Source organism: Pseudophryne corroboree, chromosome 6, assembly GCF_028390025.1.
Source record: "Pseudophryne corroboree isolate aPseCor3 chromosome 6, aPseCor3.hap2, whole genome shotgun sequence".
NCBI lineage: Eukaryota > Metazoa > Chordata > Amphibia > Anura > Myobatrachidae > Pseudophryne > Pseudophryne corroboree.
In genome coordinates, this window is record NC_086449.1 from 565,062,411 (window position 1) to 565,087,813 (window position 25,403).

General features: G+C 48.3%; 1 protein-coding gene across 2 annotated transcripts in view; it reads right to left on the minus strand.

Moving 5' to 3' along the window:
* Nucleotides 1–25,403, minus strand: part of STAB2 (stabilin 2) — a 285,642-nt gene that overhangs the window by 9,390 nt on the left and 250,849 nt on the right. For both annotated transcript variants that reach the window (XM_063927783.1, XM_063927784.1), the window contains 2 exons: nt 20,759–20,908; nt 17,604–17,714 (listed from right to left, as the gene is read on the minus strand). In XM_063927783.1, the coding sequence (XP_063783853.1) occupies nt 17,604–17,714; nt 20,759–20,908 (261 nt within the window). The remainder of the gene's footprint in view (nt 1–17,603; nt 17,715–20,758; nt 20,909–25,403) is intronic.

Here is a 25,403-nt window from a genome sequence, read left to right on the forward strand (position 1 = left end):
ATAACACAAGGAAACCTAAGATCAACTAAACACAGGAATGTAACCTTTATGTAAATGTCATGCTAATGGCACCTATTACTAGTAAACTATTAGTAGCAGTGGTTAGAGCTGCGCTAACCAGCTCCCCAGATTCTAACATATGATCGAATTCCTGGGTGCAGGCTTCTGCGCAGTCACCTGCCAGGTGTAACAGACTTCCGTGTGCCACCCGCACATTGCAGTGCTATAAAGCATATTCTATGCTGTCACAGCCAGGACCCATGAACTCTGTCCATCCTTGTAAGTATAATATTTTACACTGCACTTACAGGGTGAGTAATACCGCTGTCAGACAGCTATTGCCCGATCGCACACGGGATTTGTACATGTCCTTCCTGGTTGTGGCTTACCCGTTCACACCGCACGGGTTGAATCTGTGTTTAACCCTGCTTGCTACCCAAGTTGAAATACCGGGTCGCTGGATCTGGATTATTTTACCTGGCCCCTTTCAGACTGCGCTGCAACACGGGTTATTGCTGGCGGTCTGAAAGGGGTAATACTTTGGGATAAAGAGAGCTAGTAAAAAATACAATACGTGGAGAAGAAACCTTGCAAGTTTTATGACCATAAAATATACTAAAATTGGGCTCATCTTATAATGGAATGCAAGGCATTATACGATTATAATTGATATTTCTCTAACGTCCTAGTGGATGCTGGGGACTCCGTCAGGACCATGGGGAATAGCGGCTCCGCAGGAGACAGGGCACATCTAAAGAAAGCTTTTAGGATCACATGGTGTGTACTGGCTCCTCCCCCCATGACCCTCCTCCAAGCCTCAGTTAGGTTTTTGTGCCCGTCCGAGCAGGGTGCAATCTAGGTGGCTCTCCTAAAGAGCTTGCTTAGAAAAAGTTTTTTTAGGTTTTAAATCTCAGTGAGTCCTGCTGGCAACAGGCTCACTGCATCGAGGGACTTAGGGGAGAGATTTTCAACTCACCTGCGTGCAGGATGGATTGGAGTCTTAGGCTACTGGACATAGCTTCAGAGGGAGTCGGAACACAGGTCATCCTGGGGTTCGTCCCGGAGCCGCGCCGCCGACCCCCCTTACAGATGCTGAAGATCGGAGGTCCGGAAACAGGCGGCAGAAGACTCTTCAGTCTTCATGAAGGTAGCGCACAGCACGGCAGCTGTGCGCCATTGTTGCTACACACTTCTCACTGACCAGTCACGGAGGGTGCAGGGCGCTGCTGGGGGCGCCCTGGGCAGCAATATTAAATACCTTTAGTGGCAAAGAATACATCACATATAGCCATTAAGGCTATATGTATGTATTTAACCCAGGCCAGATTTCTCAAAACCCGGGAGAAAAGCCAGCCGGAAAAGGGGCGGAGCTTATTCTCCTCAGCACTCAGCGCCATTTTCCTGCTCAGCTCCGCTGTGAGGAAGGCTCCCAGGACTCTCCCCTGCACTGCACTACAGAAACAGGGTAACAAAGAGAAGGGGGGCATAAATTGGCGATATTTATATATTAAAAGCGCTTATAACAAAAACAACACCTTTTAGGGTTGTTTATATACATTTATAGCGCTTTTGGTGTGTGCTGGCAAACTCTCCCTCTGTCTCCCCAAAGGGCTAAGGGGGTCCTGTCTTCGATTAGAGCATTCCCTGTGTGGCTGCTGTGTGTCGGTACGTGTGTGTCGACATGTATGAGGACGATGTTGGTGTGGAGGCAGAGCAATTGCCGGTAATGGTGATGTCACCCCCTAGGGAGTCGACACCGGAATGGATGGCTTTAGTTATGGAATTACGTGATAATGTTAGTACATTACAAAAGTCAGTAGACGAAATGAGACGGCCGGAAAACCAGTCAGTACCGGCTCAGGCGTCTCAGACACCGTCAGGGGCTGTAAAACGTCCCTTACCTCAGTCAGTCGACACGGGTACCGACACAGATGAATCTAGTGTCGACGGTGAAGAAACAAACGTATTTTCCAACAGGGCCACACGTTATATGATCACGGCAATGAAGGAGGCTTTGCAGATCTCTGATACTGCTGGTACCTCAAAAAGGGGTATTATGTGGGGGGTGAAAAAACTACCTGTAGCTTTTCCAGAATCAGAGGAATTGAATGACGTGTGTGATGAAGCGTGGGTTAACCCAGATAGAAAACTGCTAATTTCTAAGAAGTTATTGGCATTATACCCTTTCCCACCAGAGGTTAGGACGCGCTGGGAAACACCCCCTAGGGTGGATAAGGCGCTCACACGTTTATCAAAGCAAGTGGCGTTGCCGTCTCCTGATACGGCCACCCTCAAGGATCCAGCGGATAGGAGGCTGGAAACTAACCTGAAAATTATATACACTCATACTGGTGTTATACTGCGACCGGCAATAGCCTCAGCCTGGATGTGCAGTGCTGGGGTAGTGTGGTTGGATTCCCTGACTGAAAATATTGATACCCTGGATAGGGACAGTATTTTATTGACTCTAGAGCAATTAAAGGATGCGTTTCTTTATATGCGAGATGCTCAGAGGGATATTTGTACTCTAGCATCAAGAGTAAGTGCGATGTCCATATCTGCCAGAAGAAGTTTATGGACGCGACAGTGGTCAGGTGATGCGGATTCCAAAAGGCATATGGAAGTGTTGCCATATAAAGGAGAGGAATTATTTGGGGTCGGTCTATCGGATCTGGTGGCCACGGCAACTGCCGGCAAATCCACTTTTTTACCTCAGACCCCCTCCCAACAGAAAAAGACACCGTCTTTTCAGCCGCAGTCCTTTCGCTCCTATAAAAACAAGCGAGCAAAAGGACAGTCTTATCTGCCGCGAGGCAGAGGAAAGGGTAAGAGAGGGCAGCAAGCAGCCCCTGCCCAGGACCAGAAGCCCGCCCCGGGTTCTACAAAGCCATCAGCATGACGCTGGGGCTTTACAAGCGGACTCAGGAGCGGTGGGGGGTCGACTAAAGATTTTCAGCAATCAGTGGGCTCGCTCACAGGTGGACCCGTGGATCCTGCAGATAGTATCTCAGGGTTACATGTTGGAGTTCGAAAGGTCTCCCCCTCGCCGGTTCCTAAAGTCTGCTTTACCAACGTCTCCCTCAGAAAGGACGACGGTATTGGAAGCCATTCACAAGCTGTATTCTCAGCAGGTGATAGTCAAGGTACCCCTCCTACAACAGGGAAAGGGGTATTATTCCACACTAATTGTGGTACCGAAGCCGGACGGTTCGGTAAGACCTATTCTAAATCTGAAATCCTTGAACCTGTACATACAGAAATTCAAGTTCAAGATGGAGTCACTCAGAGCAGTGATAGCGAATCTGGAAGAAGGGGACTTCATGGTGTCCCTGGACATAAAAGATGCTTATCTGCATGTCCCAATTTACCCCTCACACCAAGGGTATCTCAGGTTCGTGATACAAGACTGTCATTATCAGTTTCAAACGCTGCCGTTTGGTTTGTCCACGGCCCCTCGGGTCTTTACCAAGGTAATGACCGAAATGATGGTTCTTCTACGAAGAAAAGGCGTATTAATTATCCCTTACTTGGACGATCTCCTGATAAGGGCAAAGTCCAGAGAACAGCTGGAAGTCGGTGTAGCACTAACCCAAGTAGTGCTTCAGCAACACGGGTGGATTCTAAATCTTCCAAAATCTCAATGGACCCCGACAACACGTCTGCTGTTCCTGGAAATGATTCTGGACACGGTTCAGAAAAAGGTGTTTCTCCCGGAGGAGAAAGCAAGGGAGTTATCCGAACTGGTCAGGAACCTCCTAAAACCAGGAACTGTGTCAGTACATCAATGCACAAGAGTCCTGGGAAAGATGGTGGCTTCTTACGAAGCAATTCCATTCGGCAGATTCCATGCACGAACATTTCAGTGGGATCTGCTGGACAAATGGTCCGGATCGCATCTGCACATGCATCAGCGGATAACACTGTCACCAAGAACAAGGTTGTCTCTCCTGTGGTGGTTGCAGAGTGCCCATCTGTTAGAGGGCCGCAGGTTCGGCATACAGGACTGGGTCCTGGTGACTACGGATGCCAGCCTACGGGGCTGGGGAGCAGTCACACAGGGAAGAAACTTCCAGGGTGTATGGTCAGACCTGGAGACGTCTCTTCACATAAATATACTGGAGCTAAGAGCGATATACAATGCTCTAAGCTTGGCAAAACCGCTGCTTCAGGGTCAGCCGGTGTTGATCCAGTCGGACAACATCACGGCAGTCGCCCACGTAAACAGACAAGGCGGCACGAGAAGCAGAAGAGCAATGATAGAAGCTGCAAGGATTCTTCGCTGGGCGGAAAATCATGTCATAGCACTGTCAGCAGTGTTCATCCCGGGAGTGGACAACTGGGAAGCAGACTTCCTCAGCAGACACGACCTTCACCCGGGAGAGTGGGGACTTCATCCGGAAGTTTTCCACATGATTGTGAACCGTTGGGAAAAACCAAAGGTGGATATGATGGCGTCTCGCCTCAACAAAAAACTGGACAGATATTGCGCCAGGTCAAGAGACCCTCAGGCAATAGCTGTGGACGCTCTGGTAACACCATGGGTGTACCAGTCAGTGTATGTGTTTCCTCCTCTGCCTCTCATACCAAAGGTACTGAGAATTATTCGGAAAAGGGGAGTAAGAACAATACTAGTGGCTCCGGATTGGCCAAGAAGAACTTGGTATCCGGAACTTCAAGAGATGCTCACGGAGGATCCGTGGCCTCTACCTCTAAGAAGGGATCTGCTTCAGCAGGGACCTTGTATGTTCCAAGACTTACCGCGACTGCGTTTGACGGCATGGCGGTTGAACGCCGGATTCTAAAAGAAAAGGGCATTCCAGAGGAAGTTATTCCTACCTTGATTAAGGCTAGGAAGGAAGTGACCGCACAACATTATCACCGCATTTGGAGAAAATATGTTGCGTGGTGTGAAGCCAAGAAGGCCCCAACGGAAGAATTTCAATTGGGTCGATTCTTACATTTCCTGCAGGCAGGATTGTCTATGGGCCTCAAATTGGGGTCTATTAAAGTTCAAATTTCGGCCTTATCAATCTTCTTCCAGAAGGAATTGGCTTCAGTGCCTGAAGTACAAACTTTTGTCAAGGGTGTACTACATATACAGCCCCCGATTGTGCCCCCAGTGGCACCGTGGGATCTAAACGTAGTTTTGGATTTTCTCAAATCTCATTGGTTTGAGCCTCTCAAATCTGTAGATTTGAAGTATCTTACATGGAAAGTAACCATGCTACTGGCCCTGGCTTCAGCCAGGAGAGTTTCAGAGTTGGCGGCTTTATCGTACAAAAGCCCATATCTGATTTTCCATTCGGACAGGGCAGAACTGCGGACACGTCCTCATTTTCTCCCTAAGGTGGTTTCGGCTTTTCACTTGAACCAGCCTATTGTGGTGCCTGCGGCTACTAGCGACTTGGAGGACTCCAAGTTACTGGACGTTGTCAGAGCATTAAAAATATATATTTCAAGGACAGCTGGAGTCAGAAAATCTGACTCGTTGTTTATATTGTATGCACCCAACAATATGGGTGCTCCTGCGTCTAAGCAGACGATTGCGCGTTGGATCTGTAGCACAATCCAACTTGCACATTCTGTGGCAGGCCTGCCACAGCCTAAATCTGTAAAGGCCCACTCCACAAGGAAGGCGGGCTCATCTTGGGCGGCTGCCCGAGGGGTCTCGGCATTACAACTTTGCCGAGCAGCTACGTGGTCAGGGGAGAACACGTTTGTAAAATTTTACAAATTTGATACTCTGGCTAAGGAGGACCTGGAGTTCTCTCATTCGGTGCTGCAGAGTCATCCGCACTCTCCCGCCCGTTTGGGAGCTTTGGTATAATCCCCATGGTCCTGACGGAGTCCCCAGCATCCACTAGGACGTTAGAGAAAATAAGAATTTACTTACCGATAATTCTATTTCTCATAGTCCGTAGTGGATGCTGGGCGCCCATCCCAAGTGCGGATTGTCTGCAATACTTGTACATAGTTATTGTTACAAAAATCGGGTTATTATTATTGTTGTGAGCCATCTTTTCAGAGGCTACTTCGTTTGTTATCATACTGTTAACTGGGTTCAGATCACAAGTTGTACAGTGTGATTGGTGTGGCTGGTATGAGTCTTACCCGGGATTCAAGATCCTTCCTTATTGTGTACGCTCGTCCGGGCACAGTACCTAACTGAGGCTTGGAGGAGGGTCATGGGGGGAGGAGCCAGTACACACCATGTGATCCTAAAAGCTTTCTTTAGATGTGCCCTGTCTCCTGCGGAGCCGCTATTCCCCATGGTCCTGACGGAGTCCCCAGCATCCACTACGGACTATGAGAAATAGAATTATCGGTAAGTAAATTCTTATTATTATAGCTATACCACCCTTGCTTGCCACCAATTATATTCATTGCACAAAAGTGCATTAACATGTATTAATGAAAATAAGATTTTACTTACCGATAAATCTATTTCTCATAGTCCGTAGTGGATGCTGGGGACTCCGTCAGGACCATGGGGAATAGCGGCTCCGCAGGAGACAGGGCACAAAAGCAAGCTTTTAGGATCACATGGTGTGTACTGGCTCCTCCCCCCATGACCCTCCTCCAAGCCTCAGTTAGGTACTGTGCCCGGACGAGCGTACACAATAAGGAAGGATCTTGAATCCCGGGTAAGACTCATACCAGCCACACCAATCACACCGTACAACTTGTGATTTGAACCCAGTTAACAGTATGATAACAATGAAGTAGCCTCTAAAAAAGATGGCTCACAACAATAATAACCCGATTTTTTTGTAACAATAACTATGTACAAGTAATGCAGACAATCCGCACTTGGGATGGGCGCCCAGCATCCACTACGGACTATGAGAAATAGATTTATCGGTAAGTAAAATCTTATTTTCTCTAACGTCCTAGTGGATGCTGGGGACTCCGTCAGGACCATGGGGATTATACCAAAGCTCCCAAACGGGCGGGAGAGTGCGGATGACTCTGCAGCACCGAATGAGAGAACTCCAGGTCCTCCTCAGCCAGGGTATCAAATTTGTAGAATTTAGCAAACGTGTTTGCCCCTGACCAAGTAGCTGCTCGGCAAAGCTGTAAAGCCGAGACCCCCCGGGCAGCCGCCCAAGATGAGCCCACCTTCCCTGTGGAATGGGCATTTACAGATTTTGGCTGTGGCAGGCCTGCCACAGAATGTGCAAGCTGAATTGTACTACAAATCCAACGAGCAATAGTCTGCCTAGAAGCAGGAGCACCCAGCTCTTTGGGTGCCTACAATATAAACAGCAAGTCAGACTTTCTGACTCCAGCCGTCGTGGAATTATATATATATATATATTTTCAGGGCCCTGACAACGTCTAGCAACTTGGAGTCCTCCAAGTCCCTAGTAGCCGCAGGCACCACAATAGGTTGTTTCAGGTGAAACGCTGACACCACCTTAGGAAGAAACTGGGGACGAGTCCGCAGTTCTGCCCTGTCCGAATGGAAAATCAAATATGGGCTTTTGTAAGACAAAGCCGCCAATTTTGACAATCGCCTGGCCGAAGCCAGGGCCAACAGCATGGTCACTTTCCATGTGAGATATTTCAAATCCACAGATTTGAGTGGTTCAAACCAATATGATTTGAGGAATCCCAACACTACGTTGAGATCCCACGGTGCCACTGGAGGCACACAAGGGCTGTATATGCAATACTCCCTTGACAAACGTCTGGACTTCAGGAACTGAAGCCAATTCTTTCTGGAAGAAAATCTATAGGGCCGAAACTTGAACCTTAATGGACCCCAATTTGAGGCTCATAGACACTCCTGTTTGCAGGAAGTGCAGAAATCGACCTAGTTGAAATTTTTTCGTGGGGCCTTCCTGGCCTCACCCACGCAACATATTTTTACCACATGTGGTGATAACGTTGTGCGGTCCACTCCTTCCTGGCTTTGACCAGGGTAGGTATGACCTCTTCCGGAATGCCTTTTCCCTTAGGATCCGGCGTTCAAACCGCCATGCCGTCAAACGCAGTCGCGGTAAGTCTTGGAACAGACAAGGTCCCTGCTGGAGCAGGTCCTTTCTTAAAGGCCGATGCCACGGTTCCTCTTGGAACAGACATGGTACTTGCTGAAAGCAAATCCCTTCTTAGCTCCCGAGGCCATTAGTCCTCTGTGAGCATCTCTTGAAGTTCCGGTTACCAAGTCCCTCTTGGCCAATCCGGAGCCACGAGTATAGTTCTTACTCCTCTATGTCTTATAATTCTCAATACCTTGGTTATGAGAAGCAGAGAAGGGAACACATACACCGACTGTTACACCCACGGTGTTACCAGGACGTCCACAGCTATCGCCTGAAGGTCTCGTGACCTGGCGCAATACCTGTCCCATTTTTTTGTTCGGGCGGGACGCCATCATGTCCACCTTTGGTCTTTCCCAACGGTTCACAATCATGCGGAAAACTTCCCGATGAAGTTCCCACTCTCCCGGGTGGAGGTCGTGCCTGCTGAGGAAGTCTGCTTCCCAGTCGTCCACTCCCGGAATGAACACTGCTGACAGTGCTATCACATGATTTTCCGCCTAGCGAAAAATCCTTGCAGTTTTGCCACTGCCCTCCTGCTTCTTGTGCCGCCCTTTCTGTTTACGTGGGCGACTGCCGTGATGTTATCCCACTGGATCAATACCGGCTGACCTTGAAGCAGAGGTCTTGCTAAGCTTAGAGCATTATAAATTTGCTCTTAGCTCCAGTATATTTATGTGGAGAGAATTCTCCAGACTTGATCACACTCCTTGTGTGACTGCTCCCCAGCCTCTCAGGCTGGCCTCCGTGGTCACGAGCATCCAATCCTGAATGCCGAATCTGCGGCCCTCTAGAAGATGAGCACTCTGTAATCACCACAGGAGAGACACCCTTGTCCTTGGATATAGGGTTATCCGCTGATGCATCTGAAGATGCGATCCGGACCATTTGTCCAGCAGATCCCACTGAAGAGTTCTTGCGTGAAATCTGCCGAATGGAAGCGCTTCGTAATAAGCCACCATTTTTACCAGGACTCTTGTGCAATGATGCACTGACACTTTTCCTGGTTTTAGGAGGATCCCGATTAGCTCGGATAACTCCCTGGCTTTCTCCTCTGGGAGAAACACCTTTTCCTGGACTGTGTCCAGAATCATCCCTAGGACCAGCAGACGTGTCGTCGGAACAACTGCGGTTTTGGAATATTTAGAATCCACCCGTGCTGTCGTAGAACTACTTGAGATAGTGCTACTCCGACCTCCAACTGTTCTCTGGACCTTGTTCTTATCAGGAGGTCGTCCATTTTCTTTGAAGACGAATCCTCCTTTCGGTCATTACCTTGGTAAGGACCCGGGGTGCCTTGGACAATCCAACGGCATCGTCTTGAAACTGATAGTGACAGTTCTGTACCACGAACCTGAGGTACCCTTGGTGAGAAAAGGCAAATTTTGGGACATGGAGGTAAGCATCCCTGATGTCCCGGGACACCATATAGTCCCCTTGTTCTTTGCTATCACTGCTCTGAGTGACTCCATCTGGATTTGAACCCTTGTAAGTGTTCAAATTTTTCAGATTTAGAATAGGTCTCACCTAGCCTTCAGTACCACCATATAGTGTGGAGTAATACCCCTTTCCTTGTTGTCGGAGGGGTAAATTTATTATCACCTGCTGGGAATACAGCTTGTGAATTGTTTTCAATACTGCCTCCCTGTCGGAGGGAGACATTGGTACAGCAGACTACAGGAACCTGCGAGGGGGGAAACCTCTCGACATTCCAATCTGTACCCCTTGGATACTACTTGTAGGATCCAGGGGTCCTGTACGGTCCCAGCGTCATGCTGAGAACTTGGTAGAAGCGGTGGAGGGCTTCTGTTCCTGGGAATGGGCTGCCTGCTGCAGTCTTCTTCCCTTTCCTCTATCCCTGGGCAGATATGACTCTTATAGGGACGAAAGGACTGAGGCTGAAAAGACGGTGTCTTTTTCTGCAGAGATGTGACTTAGGGTAAAAAACGGTGGATTTTCCAGCAGTTGCCCTGGCCACCAGGTCCCATGGACCGACCCCAAATAACTCCTCCCCTTTATACGGCAATACATCTTTGTGCCGTTTGGAATCTGCATCACCTGACCACTGTCGTGTCCATAAACATCTTCTTGCAGATATGGACATCGCATTTACTCTTGATGCCAGAGTGCAAATATCCCTCTGCGCATCTCGCATATATAGAAATGCATCCTTTAAATGCTCTATAGTCAATAAAATACTGTCCCTGTCAAAGGTATCAATATTTTTAGTCAGGGAATCCGACCAAGCCACCTCAGCTCTGCACATCCAGGCTGAGGCGATCGCTGGTCGCAGTATAACACCAGCATGTGTGTGTATACTTTTTAGGATATTTTTCAGCCTCCTATCAGCTGGCTCCTTAAGTACGGCCCTATCCGTAGATGGTACCGCCACTTGTTCTGATAAGCGTGTGAGCGCCTTATCCACCCTGAGGGGTGTTTCCCACCGCGCCTTAACTTCTGGCGGGAAAGGGTATACCGCCAATAATTTTCTATCGGGGGAAACCCACGCATCATCACACACTTCATTTAATTTATCTGATTCAGGAAAAACTACAGGTAGTTTTTTCACCTCACACATAATACCCTTTTTTGTGGTACTTGGAGTATCAGAAATATGTAACACCTCCTTCATTGCCCTTAACGTGTGGCCCTAAAAGAAAATACGTTTGTTTCTTCACCGTCGACACTGAAATCAGTGTCCGTGTCTGGGTCTGTGTCGACCGACTGAGGTAAATGGGCATTTTACAGCCCCTGACGGTGTTTGAGACGCCTGGACAGATACTAATTTGTTCGCCGGCCCTCTCATGTCGTCAACCGGCTTGCAGCGTGTTGACATTGTCACGTAATTTCCATAAATAAGCCATCCATTCCGGTGTCGACTCCCTAGAGAGTGACATCACCATTACAGGCAATTTGCTCCGCCTCCTCACCAATATTTTCCTCATACATGTCGACACACACGTACCGACATACAGCACACACATAGGGAATGCTCTGATAGAGGACAGGACCCACTAGCCCTTTGGGGAGACAGAGGGAGAGTTTGCCAGCACACACCAAAACGCTATAATTATCCAGGGACAACCTTTATATAAGTGTTCCTCCCTTATAGCATTTTAATATATATACATATCGCCAAATCCGTGCCCCCCCTCTCTGTTTTAACCCTGTTTCTGTAGTGCAGTGCAGGGGAGAGCATGGGAGCCTTCCCACCAGCCTTTCTGTGAGGGAAAATGGCGCTGTGTGCTGAGGAGAATAGGCCCCGCCCCCTTTTCGGCGGGCTTCTTCTCCGGAGTTTTAGATATCTGGCAGGGGTTAAATACATCCATATAGCCTCAAGGGCTATATGTGATGTATTTTTCGCCATACAGGTATTATACATTGCTGCCCAGGGCGCCCCCCCCCCAGCGCCCTGCACCCTCCGTGACCGCTGTGTGAAGTGTGCTGACAACAATGGCGCACAGCTGCAGTGCTGTGCGCTACCTGATGAAGACTGAGAGTCTTCTGCCGCCTGGTTCCGGACCTCTTCATCTTCAGCGTCTGCAAGGGGGGTCGGCGGCGCGGCTCCGGGACGAACCCCAGGGCGAGCCCTGTGTTCCGACTCCCTCTGGAGCTATGTCCAGTAGCCTAAGAATCCAATCCATCCTGCACGCAGGTGAGTTGAAAATCTCTCCCCTAAGTCCCTCGATGCAGTGAGCCTGTTGCCAGCAGGACTCACTGAAAATAAAGAACCTAAAAACTTTTTCTAAGTAACTCTTTAAGAGAGCCACCTAGATTGCACCCTTCTCGGCCGGGCACAAAAACCTAACTGAGGCTTGGAGGAGGGTCATGGGGGGAGGAGCCAGTACACACCATGTGATCCTAAAAGCTTGCTTTTGTGCCCTGTCTCCTGCGGAGCCGCTATTCCCCATGGTCCTGACGGAGTCCCCAGCATCCACTAGGACGTTAGAGAAATGATGTTGCCTCATTATTACACCACTTTTGTCCTGTATATATCTAGTATACATTGAAGCTATTCCTCTTTTCTCTAACGTCCTAGTGGATGCTGGGGACTCCGTAAGGACCATGGGGAATAGACGGGCTCCGCAGGAGACTGGGCACTCTAAGAAAGAATTAGTACTACTGGTGTGCACTGGCTCCTCCCTCTATGCCCCTCCTCCAGACCTCAGTTAGAATCTGTGCCCGGACAGAGCTGGGTGCACTTTAGTGAGCTCTCCTGAGCTTGCTAATAAGAAAGTATTTTAGTTAGGTTTTTTATTTTCAGAGAGCTTCTGCTGGCAACAGACTCTCTGCTACGTGGGACTGAGGGGAGAGAAGCAAACCTACTAACTGCGGCTAGGTTGCGCTTCTTAGGCTACTGGACACCATTAGCTCCAGAGGGATCAAACACAGGACCTGACCTTGTCCGTTCCCGGAGCCGCGCCGCCGTCCCCCTCGCAGAGCCAGAAGTCAGAAGCCGGCGGGTTGAAGCAAGAAGACGTCAAAATCGGCGGCAGAAGACTCCTGTCTTCATATGAGGTAGCGCACAGCACTACAGCTGTGCGCCATTGCGCCCACACTAACCCACACACTCCGGTCACTGTAGGGTGCAGGGCGCAGGGGGGGGCGCCCTGGGCAGCAATTGATTACCTCCTGGCAAAAAGCAGCATATATACAGTTGGACACTGTTATATGCATGAGCCCCCGCTATTTTACACAAAATCGCGGGAGAAGCCCGCCGCTGAGGGGGCGGGGCCTTCTTCCTCAGCACTCACCAGCGCCATTTTCTCTCCACAGCTCCGTTGATGGAAAGCTCCCCAGGCTCTCCCCTGCAGAAGCACGATAGAGAGGGTGAAAAAGAGAGGGGGGCACATAAATTTGGCGTAAAAACAATATATACAGCAGCTACTGGGTTAACACTAAGTTACTGTGTGATTCCTGGGTCATAAAGCGCTGGGGTGTGTTCTGGCATACTCTCTCTCTGTCTCTCCAAAGGGCCTTGTGGGGGAACTGTCTTCAAATAGAGCATCCCCTGTGTGTGTGGTGTGTCGGTACGTGTGTGTCGACATGTCTGAGGTAAAAGGCTCCCCTAAGGAGGAGATAGAGCAAATGTGTGTGTGAGAGGGTGTCTCCGTCGACAACGCCGACACCTGTTTGGATATGTGTAAGTGCTGAGGTGAATTTATTGCACAAAAGATTAGAGAACAGACAGGAAATCTACCCATGTCTGTCCCTATGTCACAGAGACATTCAGAGTCTCACAATGCTCACTATCCAAAATAATAAACACTGATATCGACACGGAGTTTGACTCCAGGTCGACTACGATCATGCAAAGTTACAGCCAAAATGGCTGAAAGGTATTCTATATATGATTATTGTAATAAAAGATGATTTGCATATCACTGATGACTCATTTGTCCCTGACACAAGGGTACACATGTTAAGGGGAAGAAAGCTGAGGTAAATTTCCCTCCTCTCATGAGGAAAAAGAGCGGGAATCTCCAGACAAGAGACTGCAGCTTCCCACAAAGAATTCTCAGGCAGTATCCTTTCCCCACTAGGGCCAGGATGTGATGGGAATCTTCCCGTAGGGTGTCACGTTTGCACAGAAGGTAGCACTAGCTATTCTCAGGGATCCTGCAGATAGCGTGCACATTCTAGTACACTACTCAGACCGGCGATTGTGTCGGCATGGGTTTATAGCGCTGTGGCAGCGTGGACAGGTACCTTATCAGCAGAGATTGAGACCCTAGTATGCATATAGATATATATATATATATATGTATATATAGAGAGATATATATATATTAAAGATGCTGTCTTAAGAGATAGGTATATATATATATATATATATATATATAAAACATGCCCAAAGAGACATGAGTATACTGGGTCCTAGAGTCAAAGTTATGTCGATTTCTGCTTGACGTGTCCTGTAGAATGTGCAATGGACAGATGATGCCGACTTAAGAGGCATATGGAAGGCTGAGGATTGTGTGGAGAAGGGTTCTCGGACCTGGTCTCCACAGCTATAGCTGGTAATTCTGATATTTTGCCTTATATTCCTGCACAGCCTAGGAAAGCACGACATTATCAAATGCAGCCTTTCGAATAAAGAAACAAGAAAGTCCGAGGTGCGTCCTTTCTTGCCAGAGGCGGGGGCAGAGGAAAGAAGCTGCACAACACAGCTAGTTCCCAGGAACAGAAGTCCTCCCCGGTCTCTACAAAGATCCACCGCATGTCGCTGGGGCTCCACAGGCGGAGCTAGGCCCGGTGGGGGCACGCCTTCGTAAGTTCAGCCACAAGTGGGTTCACTCCCTGTTAGATCCCTGGGCAATATATATTGTGTCTCAGGGATACAAGCTGGACTTTGAGAAGATGCCCCCTCACCGACGGCCCTGCCGGCTTCCCCCCACGAGAGGGAAACAGTCTTAACTGCAATTCACAAATTGTATCTTCAACAGGTGGTGGTCAAGGTTCCCCTCCTTCAACAAGGAGGGGGTTATTATTCGACCATGTTGTAGTCCCGAAACCAGACGGTTCGGTCGGACCCATATTGAATTTAAAATCCCTGAACATATACCTGAAAAGGTTCAAGTTCAAGATGGAATCGCTAAGAGCGGTTATTGCAAGCCTGAAAGGGGGAGATTTTATGGTGACTCGGGACATAAAGGATGCATACCTTCATGTCCCCATTTATCCACCTCATCAGGCGTACCTCAGAATTGCGGTACGGGATTGTCATTACCAATTTCAGACGTTGCCGTTTGGTCTCTCCACGGCCTTGAGAATATTCACCAAGGTAATGGCGGAAATGATGGTGCTCCTGCGGAAGCAAGGTGTCACTATTATCACGTACTTGGACGATCTCCTCATAAAAGCGAGATCAAGAGAGCAGTTGCTGAACAGCGTATCATTTTCTCTGGAAGTGTAACGGCAACACGGCTGGATTCTATATATTCCAAAGTCGCAGTTGGTTCTTACAGCTCATCTGCCTCTCCTAGGCATGATCCTAGACACAGACCAGAAAAGGGTTTATCTCCCGATAGAGAGAGCTCAGGAGCTCGTGACACTGGTCGGGAATCTATTAAAACCAAAACAGGTGTCAGTGCATCACTGCACTCGGGTCCTGGGAAGGAGGGTGGCATCATACGAGGCCATTCCCTTCGGCAGGTTCCATACGAGGACCTTCCAATGGCACTTACTGGACAAGTGGTCCGGATCACATCTTCAGATGCATCGGTTAATCACCCTATCCCCCAGAGCCAGGGTGTCTCTCCTGTGGTGGCTGCAGAGTGCTCACCTTCTCGAAGGTCGCAGATTCGGCATTCAGGACTGGGTCCTGGTGACCACGGATGCAAGCCTCCGAGGGTGGGGGGCAGTCACACAGGGAGGAAATTTCCAAGGGCTGTGGTCAAGGCAGGAAACTTGCCTTCACATCAATATCCTGGAACTAAGGGCCATATACAACGCCCTAAATCAAGCGGCGACCCTGCTTCGCGACCAACCGGTTCTGATTCAGTCAGACAATATCACCGCAGTGGCTAATGTAAACCGCCTAGGCGGCACAAGGAGCAGGGTGGCGATGGTAGAAGCCACCAGAATTCTTCGCTGGGCGGAGAATTACGTAAGCGCACTGTCAGCAGTGTTCATTCCGGGAGTGGACAACTGGGAAGCAGACTTTCTCAGCAGGCACGACCTCCACCCGGGAGAGTGGGGACTTCATCAAGAAGTCTTCTCGCAGCTTGTAGGTCGGTGGGAACTGCCACAGGTGGACACAGAGGACCCATGGCCTCTGCCTCTAGGGCAGGATCTGTTGCAGCAGGGACCTTGTATGTTCCAAGACTTACCGCAGCTGCGTTTGACGGCATGGCGGTTGGACGCCGGATCCTAGTAGAAAAGAGGGATTCCGGATGAGGTTATTCCTACGCTGATAAGGACTAGGAAGGACGTGACGGCTAAACATTATCACCGTATACGGCGAAAATATGTTGGTGGGTGTGAGGCCAGGAATGCCTCTACAGAGGAAGTCCAGCTGGGCCGTTTCCTTCACTTCCTGCAGTCGGGAGTGACTTTGGGCCTAGAATTGGGGTCCATTAAGGTCCAGATTTCGGCCAGATCCATTTTCTTCATACAAAAACTAGCTTCTCTACCTGAAGTTCAGACGTTTGTAAAGGGAGTGCTGCATATTTAGCCCCTTTTTTGTGCCACCAGTGGCACCTTGGGATCTTAACGTGGTGTTGAGTTTCCTGAAATCTCACTGGTTTGAGCCGCTTAAGACCGTGGAGTTAAAATATCTCACGTGGAAAGTGGTCAAAAATTGGCGGCTTTGTCATGTAAAAGCCCCTATCTGGTTTTCCATATGGACAGGGCAGAATTACGGACTCGTCCGCAATTTCTGCCAAAGGTGGTGTCATCTTTTCATGTGAACCAACCTATTGTGGTGCCTGCGGCTACTCGTGACTTGGAGGATTCCAAGTTACTAGATGTAGTCAGGGCTTTGAAGATTTATGTAGCCAGATCGGCTGGAGTCAGGAAACCTGACTCGCTGTTTATCCTGTATGCATCCAACAAGCTGGGTGCTCCTGCTTCAAAGCAAACTATTGCTCGCTGGATCTGTAACACGATTCAGCAGGCTCATTCTGCGGCTGGCTTGCCGCCTCCAAAATCAGTAAAAGCCCATTCCACAAGGTAGGTGGGCTCTTCTTGGGCGGCTGCCCGAGGGGTCTCGGCATTACAGCTTTGCCGAGCAGCTACTTGGTCGGGTTCAAACACTTTTGCAAAGTTCTACAAGTTTGATACCCTGGCTGAGGAGGACCTTGTGTTTGCTCATTCGGTGCTGCAGAGTCATCCGCACTCTCCCGCCCGTTTCGGAGCTTTGGTATAATCCCCATCGTCCTTACGGAGTCCCCAGCATCCACTAGGACGTTAGAGAAAATAAGATTTTACTCACCGGTAAATCTATTTCTCGTAGTCCGTAGTGGATGCTGGGCGCCCGTCCCAAGTGCGGACTTCTTTTGCAATACTTGTATATAGTTATTGCTTACATAAGGGTTATGTTATGGTTGCATCAGGTTTGTCTGATGCTCTGTTGTTGTTCATACTGTTGACTGGGTATGTTATCACAAGTTATACGGTGTGATTGGTGTGGCTGGTATGAGTCTTACCCTGGATTCCAAAATCCTTTCCTTGTAATGTCAGCTCTTCCGGGCACAGTTTCCTTAACTGAGGTCTGGAGGAGGGGCATAGAGGGAGGAGCCAGTGCACACCAGTAGTACTAAATCTTTCTTAGAGTGTCCCGTCTCCTGCGGAGCCCGTCTATTCCCCATGGTCCTTACGGAGTCCCCAGCATCCACTACGGACTACGAGAAATAGATTTACCGGTGAGTAAAATCTTATTTTAGAAACCATTTGTTTTTAAATCCATAATTCTTACTACTTAGTTGTCACTTTGCTATCCCAAAGATCTTTACAGAATGTATAGATCAGACATTATTGACCATTAGATGTCAACACACAGACCAAAGTAAATGGACATGAACTTTTGCTTGGATACAATACCTGTTGTGTTTTACTTACTAATGGCTCAGGAGGGGCTTTCAGAGGTTTAGCTATTATGTGTATTACTCCATTTGAAGCAATATAGTCCCACTGTACTATACGTTTTCCACTTACATATCTGGCTTGGACCTACAAAAAGGAAAACAAATTTTGGAGTCCGACATATCAGTACGCGCTTTAGCAATTCATGGAAGAAAAATAAAAAACGAAAACATCCTTTTAGTGTGTTGCCTTATTCACAGTGGCATAACTACAGGGGAGCTAGACTGGCAAATGTCCGGGTGCCCACAGGGTGAAGGGGGCCACCCCAACATCAGTCAGTAAATACTGTAGACTAAATACATGATTTGGTAATTAATTTCTGTGGAATCAGTATGGAATCCTGACAGTCGGGATCCCGGAGGTCATAATACCGACGCCGGAATCCCGACATGCAGGTTCCCGAAGGCGAGCGAAGCGTGGGATCTAGCAGTCGTGAAACTAACTGCTTCCCATTTCTGTGTACATGGTACTATTCATTTACTAATCAGTTCAATTAGAGTTGGGACCGCTAATAAAACGAGACAATGGCAACCATATAGAGTGCTGTGTAATGGAAGCATAATGCAATTGTCCAAACCCAGGGGTTTTGACTGCAACCCAAAATCATAGATGCTGACTGTTTTTCAACGGAGTACCATGCTGCCCGAGCAAATTACCCTACAGCTCCCGAATTCCCTCCTATCACATATGGGCCTTGGGTCTGTGATGGTGGTATATTTAGAATGGAGTCAGTTGGTGTTAAATGTATCTAAGCTAAGAAGATTTCCCCCCGCTATGTAATGTAACTGTGATGTCGGTGTGTAGCCCTGCTGTGTAATGTAGGTGTGATGTCAGTGCGTAGCCCTGCTGTGTAATGTATGTGTGATGTCGGCGTGTAGCAATGCTGTCTAATGTAGGTGTGATGTCGGTGTGTAGCCCTGCTGTGTAATGTATGTGTGATGTCAGTCTGTAGCCCTGCTGTGTAATGTATGTGTGATGTCGGCGTGTAGCAATGCTGTCTAATGTAGGTGTGATGTCGGTGTGTAGCCCTGCTGTGTAATGTATGTGTGATGTCAGTCTGTAGCCCTGCTGTGTAATGTATGTGTGATATCGGCGTGTAGGACTGCTGACTAATGTAGGTGTGATGTCGGCATGTAGCCCTGCTGTGTAATGTAGGTGTGATGTTGGCGTGTAGCACTGCTGTGTAATGTAGGTGTGATGTCGGCGTGTAACACTGCTGGGTAATGTAGGTGTGATGTCGGCATGTAGCACTGCTGTGTAATGTAGGTGTGATGTCGGCATGTAGCACTGCTGTGTAATGTAGGTGTGATGTCGGCATGTAGCACTGCTGGGCAATGTAGCTGTGATGTTGGCATGTAGCACTGCTGTGTAATGTAGCTGTGATGTCGGCGTATAGCCCTGCTGTGTAATGTAGGTGTGATGTCGGCGTGTAGCCCTACTGTGTAATGTAGGTATGATGTCGGCACGTAGCACTGCTGGGTAATGTAGGTGTGATGGTGGCGTGTAGCACTGCTGGGTAATGTATGTGTGATGTCGGCGTGTAGCACTGCTGGGCAATGTAGCTGTGATGTTGGCATGTAGCCATGCTGTGTAATGTATGTGTTATGTCGGCGTGTAGCAATGCAGTGTAATGTAGCCCTGCTGTGCAATGTAGGTGTGATGTCGGCGTGTAGCACTGCTGTGTAATGTAGGTGTGATGTCAGCATGTAGCACTGCCGTGTAATGTATGTGATTTCGGTGTGTAGCACTGCTGGGTAATGTAGCTGTGATGTCGGCGTGTGCCATGTACTACGCTTTCTACATAAGTTTTTATCTGCCACAGGACACATCCCTGAGTTACAGTAGACCCAAACGTGGAGGTAGACACGCCCCTTTGGTGGAATGTGACACGCCCGCTCAATGGCGCGGGCATTAGAATGCAATCTATAATCTCCCTGAAACTACTTTTCAAAAGTAGGCAAGTATGAATCATGCCCGATTTCAGCCCAATTCGGGCATTCAACCCAATATATTGGGTGAAATCAGGGAATTTTGAGATGCCTCCGGTCCGATCCGATGCGTGTTCCCGTGAGCATCGGATCGGATCCTCCAGATTGAATGTGCTGCACATTCAATCTGGTCCGATATGGGGGCATGGCTGGGATCGCCCAGGATACATCGGATGCAATCGCCTCCGACATCCGGTCGGATAAGTGTATGGGGCCCTTTACTCTCTCTGCAAATGTTATATCTCTCCCCCCCCCCCCCCCCCCACTGCAGTGCACACGGGGGGCAATTCAGACCTGATCACTACGGTGCGTTTTTTGCATCCCTAAAGGGGGAGGGGGAATTTGCTCTGCAGGTGTGCGATCGCATGTGCAGGAGAGCTGCTCCACAGCCCAGGACTTACTAAACCACTGCGATGATCGGGCCGGAGCTGACGTCAGGATTCTTCCCACAAAAACGCAAGGTCCCTCCTGTGTTTTTCCGGACACTCCTGAAAACGGTCAGTTGCCACCCACAAACGCCCTCTTCCTGTCAATCTTTTTGCATTCGCTGGTGTGATCGGATTTTTCGCACCATCGCTTCCTGGCACTCCCTGACGCTGCGGACTGTCGCACCTGTGCATTGTGCATACATATGCGCAGTTCAGACCTGATCGCCCGCTGTGCGAAAACGCACAGCAGTGATCAGGTCTGAATTAGCCCCATGGTTTTGCCCACTAGAGAACAATTTTGCTGCTGCGATCAGGTCTGAATTAGGCCCAGTGTGTATGCAAAAAATCATTAATAAAAAATCGTTCATCTTACATATTGCACAAATCTATCAGTGTGTAGGGCCCTAACACAATCTTGTACAGTAAGCTGGATATGATAATATCTAGCTGGCAGGTTACAATTAGAATACAGTTACATTATTAATGCTGAAAAAATAAAAGGCTTGTCAGCATCTGTACTGGTTAAAAAGGTAACAAAATAATTTGAGTGTAAACACAGATTTATTGCTCTGCAAACCTGTAAGCTTTGGCGGAAATCTAGGTGCACTTGCACAAATTTAATGGCATGTCAATGCCAAGTAGCATTATTAACTGTGCTTCATTCTATTCGTAAACAAGGCCCACTATATATGTGAAAGTAACTTATTTCCCTCACCTGATTCTCTGGATCTGAGACATCCTCACCAAATAAAATAATAAGTTTGTTGCCGATCCTGGTCTGTAGTGATGTTCCATTGCTGAGGTCCCCAAAGTATACCATACTAACATTGGCAATGTGATATTCAATGTCCCGTCCAGAAAGCGTCTTTAAAATACAGAAGAAAATGTAAAACAATGATAATTAAGAAAGACAATCAAACACTTTACCACTGTTGTTTTTATTTCCAGTACACATGTATGCTCAACAGATCATGTTTTCCAGATGTTCGTGCGCAAGTGAGTTAATCTGTTTTGTTGGGTTAGAAATTATCCCTTCTATTTCCACCGACAGAAATCCTGACTACATGACTTGTTGGGGGCTAGTTGAATATTGGAGTTGAAACCACTGACTTACCACAAAAAAGGAGGTTTATGTTCTTACCTGTTTAAATCCTTTTATTTGACTCCATAGTGGACACAGGGAAGCTCGGGGTATAGCCTGGAGAGGAGAGAGTCTGGGCACCAAATAGTTACTTCTTCTTTCCCAGCAGCCCCAGACTCCCTCTTCAGGGTCTGAACATCCAGTAAGAGTGCAATTTGTCGTTGAAAGAGGAAAGATAGGGCAGAGATCTGTACCTTCAAGGAAGAGAGCCGAGGCCCAAATTCAGTCCATTCTGCAGAAAGGAAAGGACTCGTGAGAGCAAAGTATGTCTGCTAAATGTAGTGATAAATTCTAGCCGAAGAAGGCATCCGAGCATTAAGTATGGTATGAATGACCCTTTTAGAAAATCCCTTTGCTCTCAAGAGCCACCCCCTCAAAGCGAGGCAGGCCAGATACAGACAGAAGCTTGGGCCCTGAGACAGAAGATCCGTAGAGAGGAGCATCGATGGAGAGGCGTAGAAGACCTGTACACCAGAGCTGCCATGGCCCACTTGAAGCCATAAGGAACAATGTGCATCACTCCAATTTCAACCTGCAATGGATCCGCAGGATCCTTTTAGATAGAGGAAAGATGCATATGAGCGGGAATGTCCACTACAGCGTCCACCAGAAGAACTTGAAGCTCTCAGGCACAGGAACAGTGTCTTAGCAGCCTGTTGTGTCAAGACACCATTCTATCGATGTCCAGTAGCTCCAGAAATAACTAGGAGCTGAAAAGTGAATGCATGAAGATGTCTTTCTGCCCAACTGAGAATGCAACTGACCTCCTTCATGGCACCTTGACTGTGAGTGCCATCCTGATGGCTTATGAAAGCAAAGTCTGTCAAAAAGTCAGATTGTAACTGGAACGGACGGCGCTGGAGGAGTAGTCAAGCTAGACAGAGAGCTCTGAAGATCACTCTGAAGTCCAGAAAGTAGATTGGTAACCATCCTTTCTAAGCCGCTCACCGACCCTCAAAGGTCCAATGACTGGTTACTGCCCTACCACACGCGAAGGCATGCATCGATGGTGAGGAGGATTTCAGACCTTGGCCGAGATCGCCAGAGGTGCGGGATCTCAGAATTTTTTTAAAGGGGCAATCACTTAAACTTTAAAAAAATGTTGTCTAAGATCGTCGGAGCCCTAGAGCAGAACTCCCACCTGGCCCAATCTGCAGCTGTAATGATTCTATATCCCTAGGTGCATCTTTAATGGTGCGCCCGTGCCTCTGCCAGGAAGTCCCCAAGCTATGCAGAAGAAGGAAATACAGGTCTGCTTAATACCGAGGCTCAGAACCTGGGGGTCTGCCCGGAATGCTTACCTAAAAGTGCATATTTAACTGCTTTTAGTAGTCCTGCTACATCCACTGTGATAGATTGAAAACTCCCTTCCTTGACCACAGGCACGGTACTCCAGCATTTTACATCCGGTACCCAGTGCCATGGTGAACGGGATGGGTAGCGAACCCGTGAATGCGGCCTCACAGGCAAGGACTAAAGGCATGGGCCACTGTGTCGGCCTACACAGAAGAGATCTCAGCATCTAAGGGAAATGAGACATTAGCTTCCTGTTCCAAGGCCAAAGCCACAACCCATCCAGAAAAGTTGATAGAAGCTGCCTCTAGCTGCACAATCTCTGTTGAGCCTTTGCAGGAAGGGTGCTGACAGCTGCTCCAACTGCTGCGCAGACATATGGGGGAATTGCAGCCACCACTGCTCTATGGCACACGGGTTTATGTAGGAAGTACGCATGTGCTGGGCCTAACCTGGAGATATACTAACAGGGGGAACTAGGACGGGAGCTGCAAGCTGGTTCAATACTGCATATTACCTGCGATGATGGGGAATGTTGGTTCCTGAGTGGCAGTCGTGGCTTAAAGAACCTCACTCCACACAGCTGTGAAAAGTCAGGCACGGAGGCCTATGATACCTGCCATTGTGGTTTCGGAATCTGAGGTTAAACAGCTATGTAATACAGAAGCACCTCCCCTCCCATGGTGCTTAATTTTTGGAAGACATTATAAAGCCGACAAAGAAAGTCCCCACAAGCCAAAGTTAGGAAACAGTGGTGTGTACTTTACGGGTCATACAATAAATGGTAAAGCACCACCTGGGAGGTGCGTCCACATTCTTTGGGGATTTCCTGGTTTGCTCCCGCTTACTGCCAAGACTTCGGAGACTGTAGGAAGTGTGGTTGGGGGAGCTGCTGGGCCCGTCATTATTACACAGCATATTCTGGTTTACTGTTTACTCCCTGGGCTCCCTGAGATCCTGCTGCATCATGCAGTGTCCTTGGATACGGCTCCTGATGCTCGGCTGAGCTACTAGCACAGGTGCTGAGGGCCTCTGCCCCTCCTTTTCAGTTGCCCCAGATCAACCACTCTGACTGGGCAGTCTTCCATTCCAATACCGCCAGGGCAGACACTAAGGGGTAAATTTACTAAAGCTTCTAAAACAGAGAATTGGTGATGTTGCCCATAGCAACCTATCAGATGCTGGAAAACATCACCAATTCTCTGTTTTGGAAGCGTTAATAAATTTATCCCTAAGACTCTGGATATTACAGTGATAAGAGCCCATCTGCTGTTGTGTCCGCCAAGGGTGATACCTTGCCCCACCTGTTTTATTCTCAACTGTGCCTACTGAAACTTCCTCCCCTTCATTGGTGCTGTTGAGCCCTGAATTATATATGCACCATTTCCACCACTGAACCCTTTCTTTTTTTATCCTAATACATTAGTGCCGCCTGAGGACCATAACTGGTATTGCACAGGTCACACACACACACACACACACACATATTATATTTTTGTTTTTATGCTATGCAAGTTCACACTATTGCTCATCTCTTCTATGTTGCCCGCTTGCTACGTGAGATGTGACAAGTGACCCGCACTCACATGAAAATGTGATTGCTTGCACTATGATGGCTGGCTGGCTGGCCATTTGCCTCTGGGGATCAGTGCGCAACATTAGCTCTCACGTGACATCTATGCAGTTACATTCTGTATGACCATTCTACTCCTTTCATCACAATTTTCCATAAATATGGCCCAGAACAAAAAACCAGCTCAGAAAAAAGACAACTCTTGTCCCAAGAACTCTACATCTATATTGGATATGAAACCTTTTCTCCAACCTACTCCCTCTGAATGGGGCCAAGAACTAGATGCCTTGGACTCCCCCCCGCCCCCCCTCCACCTCGCCTAACCCTCCGAGCCCGTCCTCCGCTGAAGATCCGATACTCCATCCTTCCTTAAAATTTGGAAGTGAGCTTATGAAAATCCTGACCTCCATTAAAACACTACCAACAACATAGGACCTGCAAAACACCATCAGGCAAGAAGTAGTGATCTTTCTCTTCTCTCTGGCCGTCTTACATATTTAGAAGAGGGCCAAGAATCCTCAGATGCTGTCTTCTCTAAGCTGAAAGATATTATTTACACTCAGCTGAGCTGCAATCCTGAAAATCTAGGATGGACAATCTGGATAACAGAGGGAGTATGCGCAACATCCGTATTAGAGGCCTCCCAGATGATGTCCTATACTCCAGCATAGTCGATGCCCTGCAATATAGGAACAAGGGTGCAGGTGCACCATACTTATAACAACCATCATATCCGAGGTTCCTGGCATATATTGGCAATATATGAGCCTGCCCACCTGCCTCTCAGGTTTTTAAACAGAACTAACATATGCTGACTGCACACAAGCCATAGGTATGATCCTTTCAATTATATAGAAAGTCAGTTTGGGGGTAAACTTTTGTGCTGTGGAGCTCCTTGGATTGCTCTGGCTGGGCCACTTGGGGTATTACCACCTTATACTTATTTCTAACACCTATATCACCCTGTTTGTTTTTTATATATGTAGCATTTTTCAAATATCGTTTACACTTGTACAGTGCGCGCAAAAAAATGGGTGTGGCCAAATGCCACATGGGGCGTGGCCAATGAAAATGGGGGCGTGATACACATATGGGGGAGGGGCAGATACACGTATGACCCCAATAGTGCCAGATACACGTTGCCCCACAGTGCCAGATATACATTGCCCCACAGTGCCAGATACACATTGACTAACAGTGCCAGATACACATTGCCCCACAGTGACAGATATACATTGCCCCACAGTGCCAGATACACATTGACTAACAGTGCCAGATACACATTGCCCCACAGTGCCAGATACAGAAATGCCCCCAGAGTGCCAGATATACATTGCCTCGCAGTGTCAGATA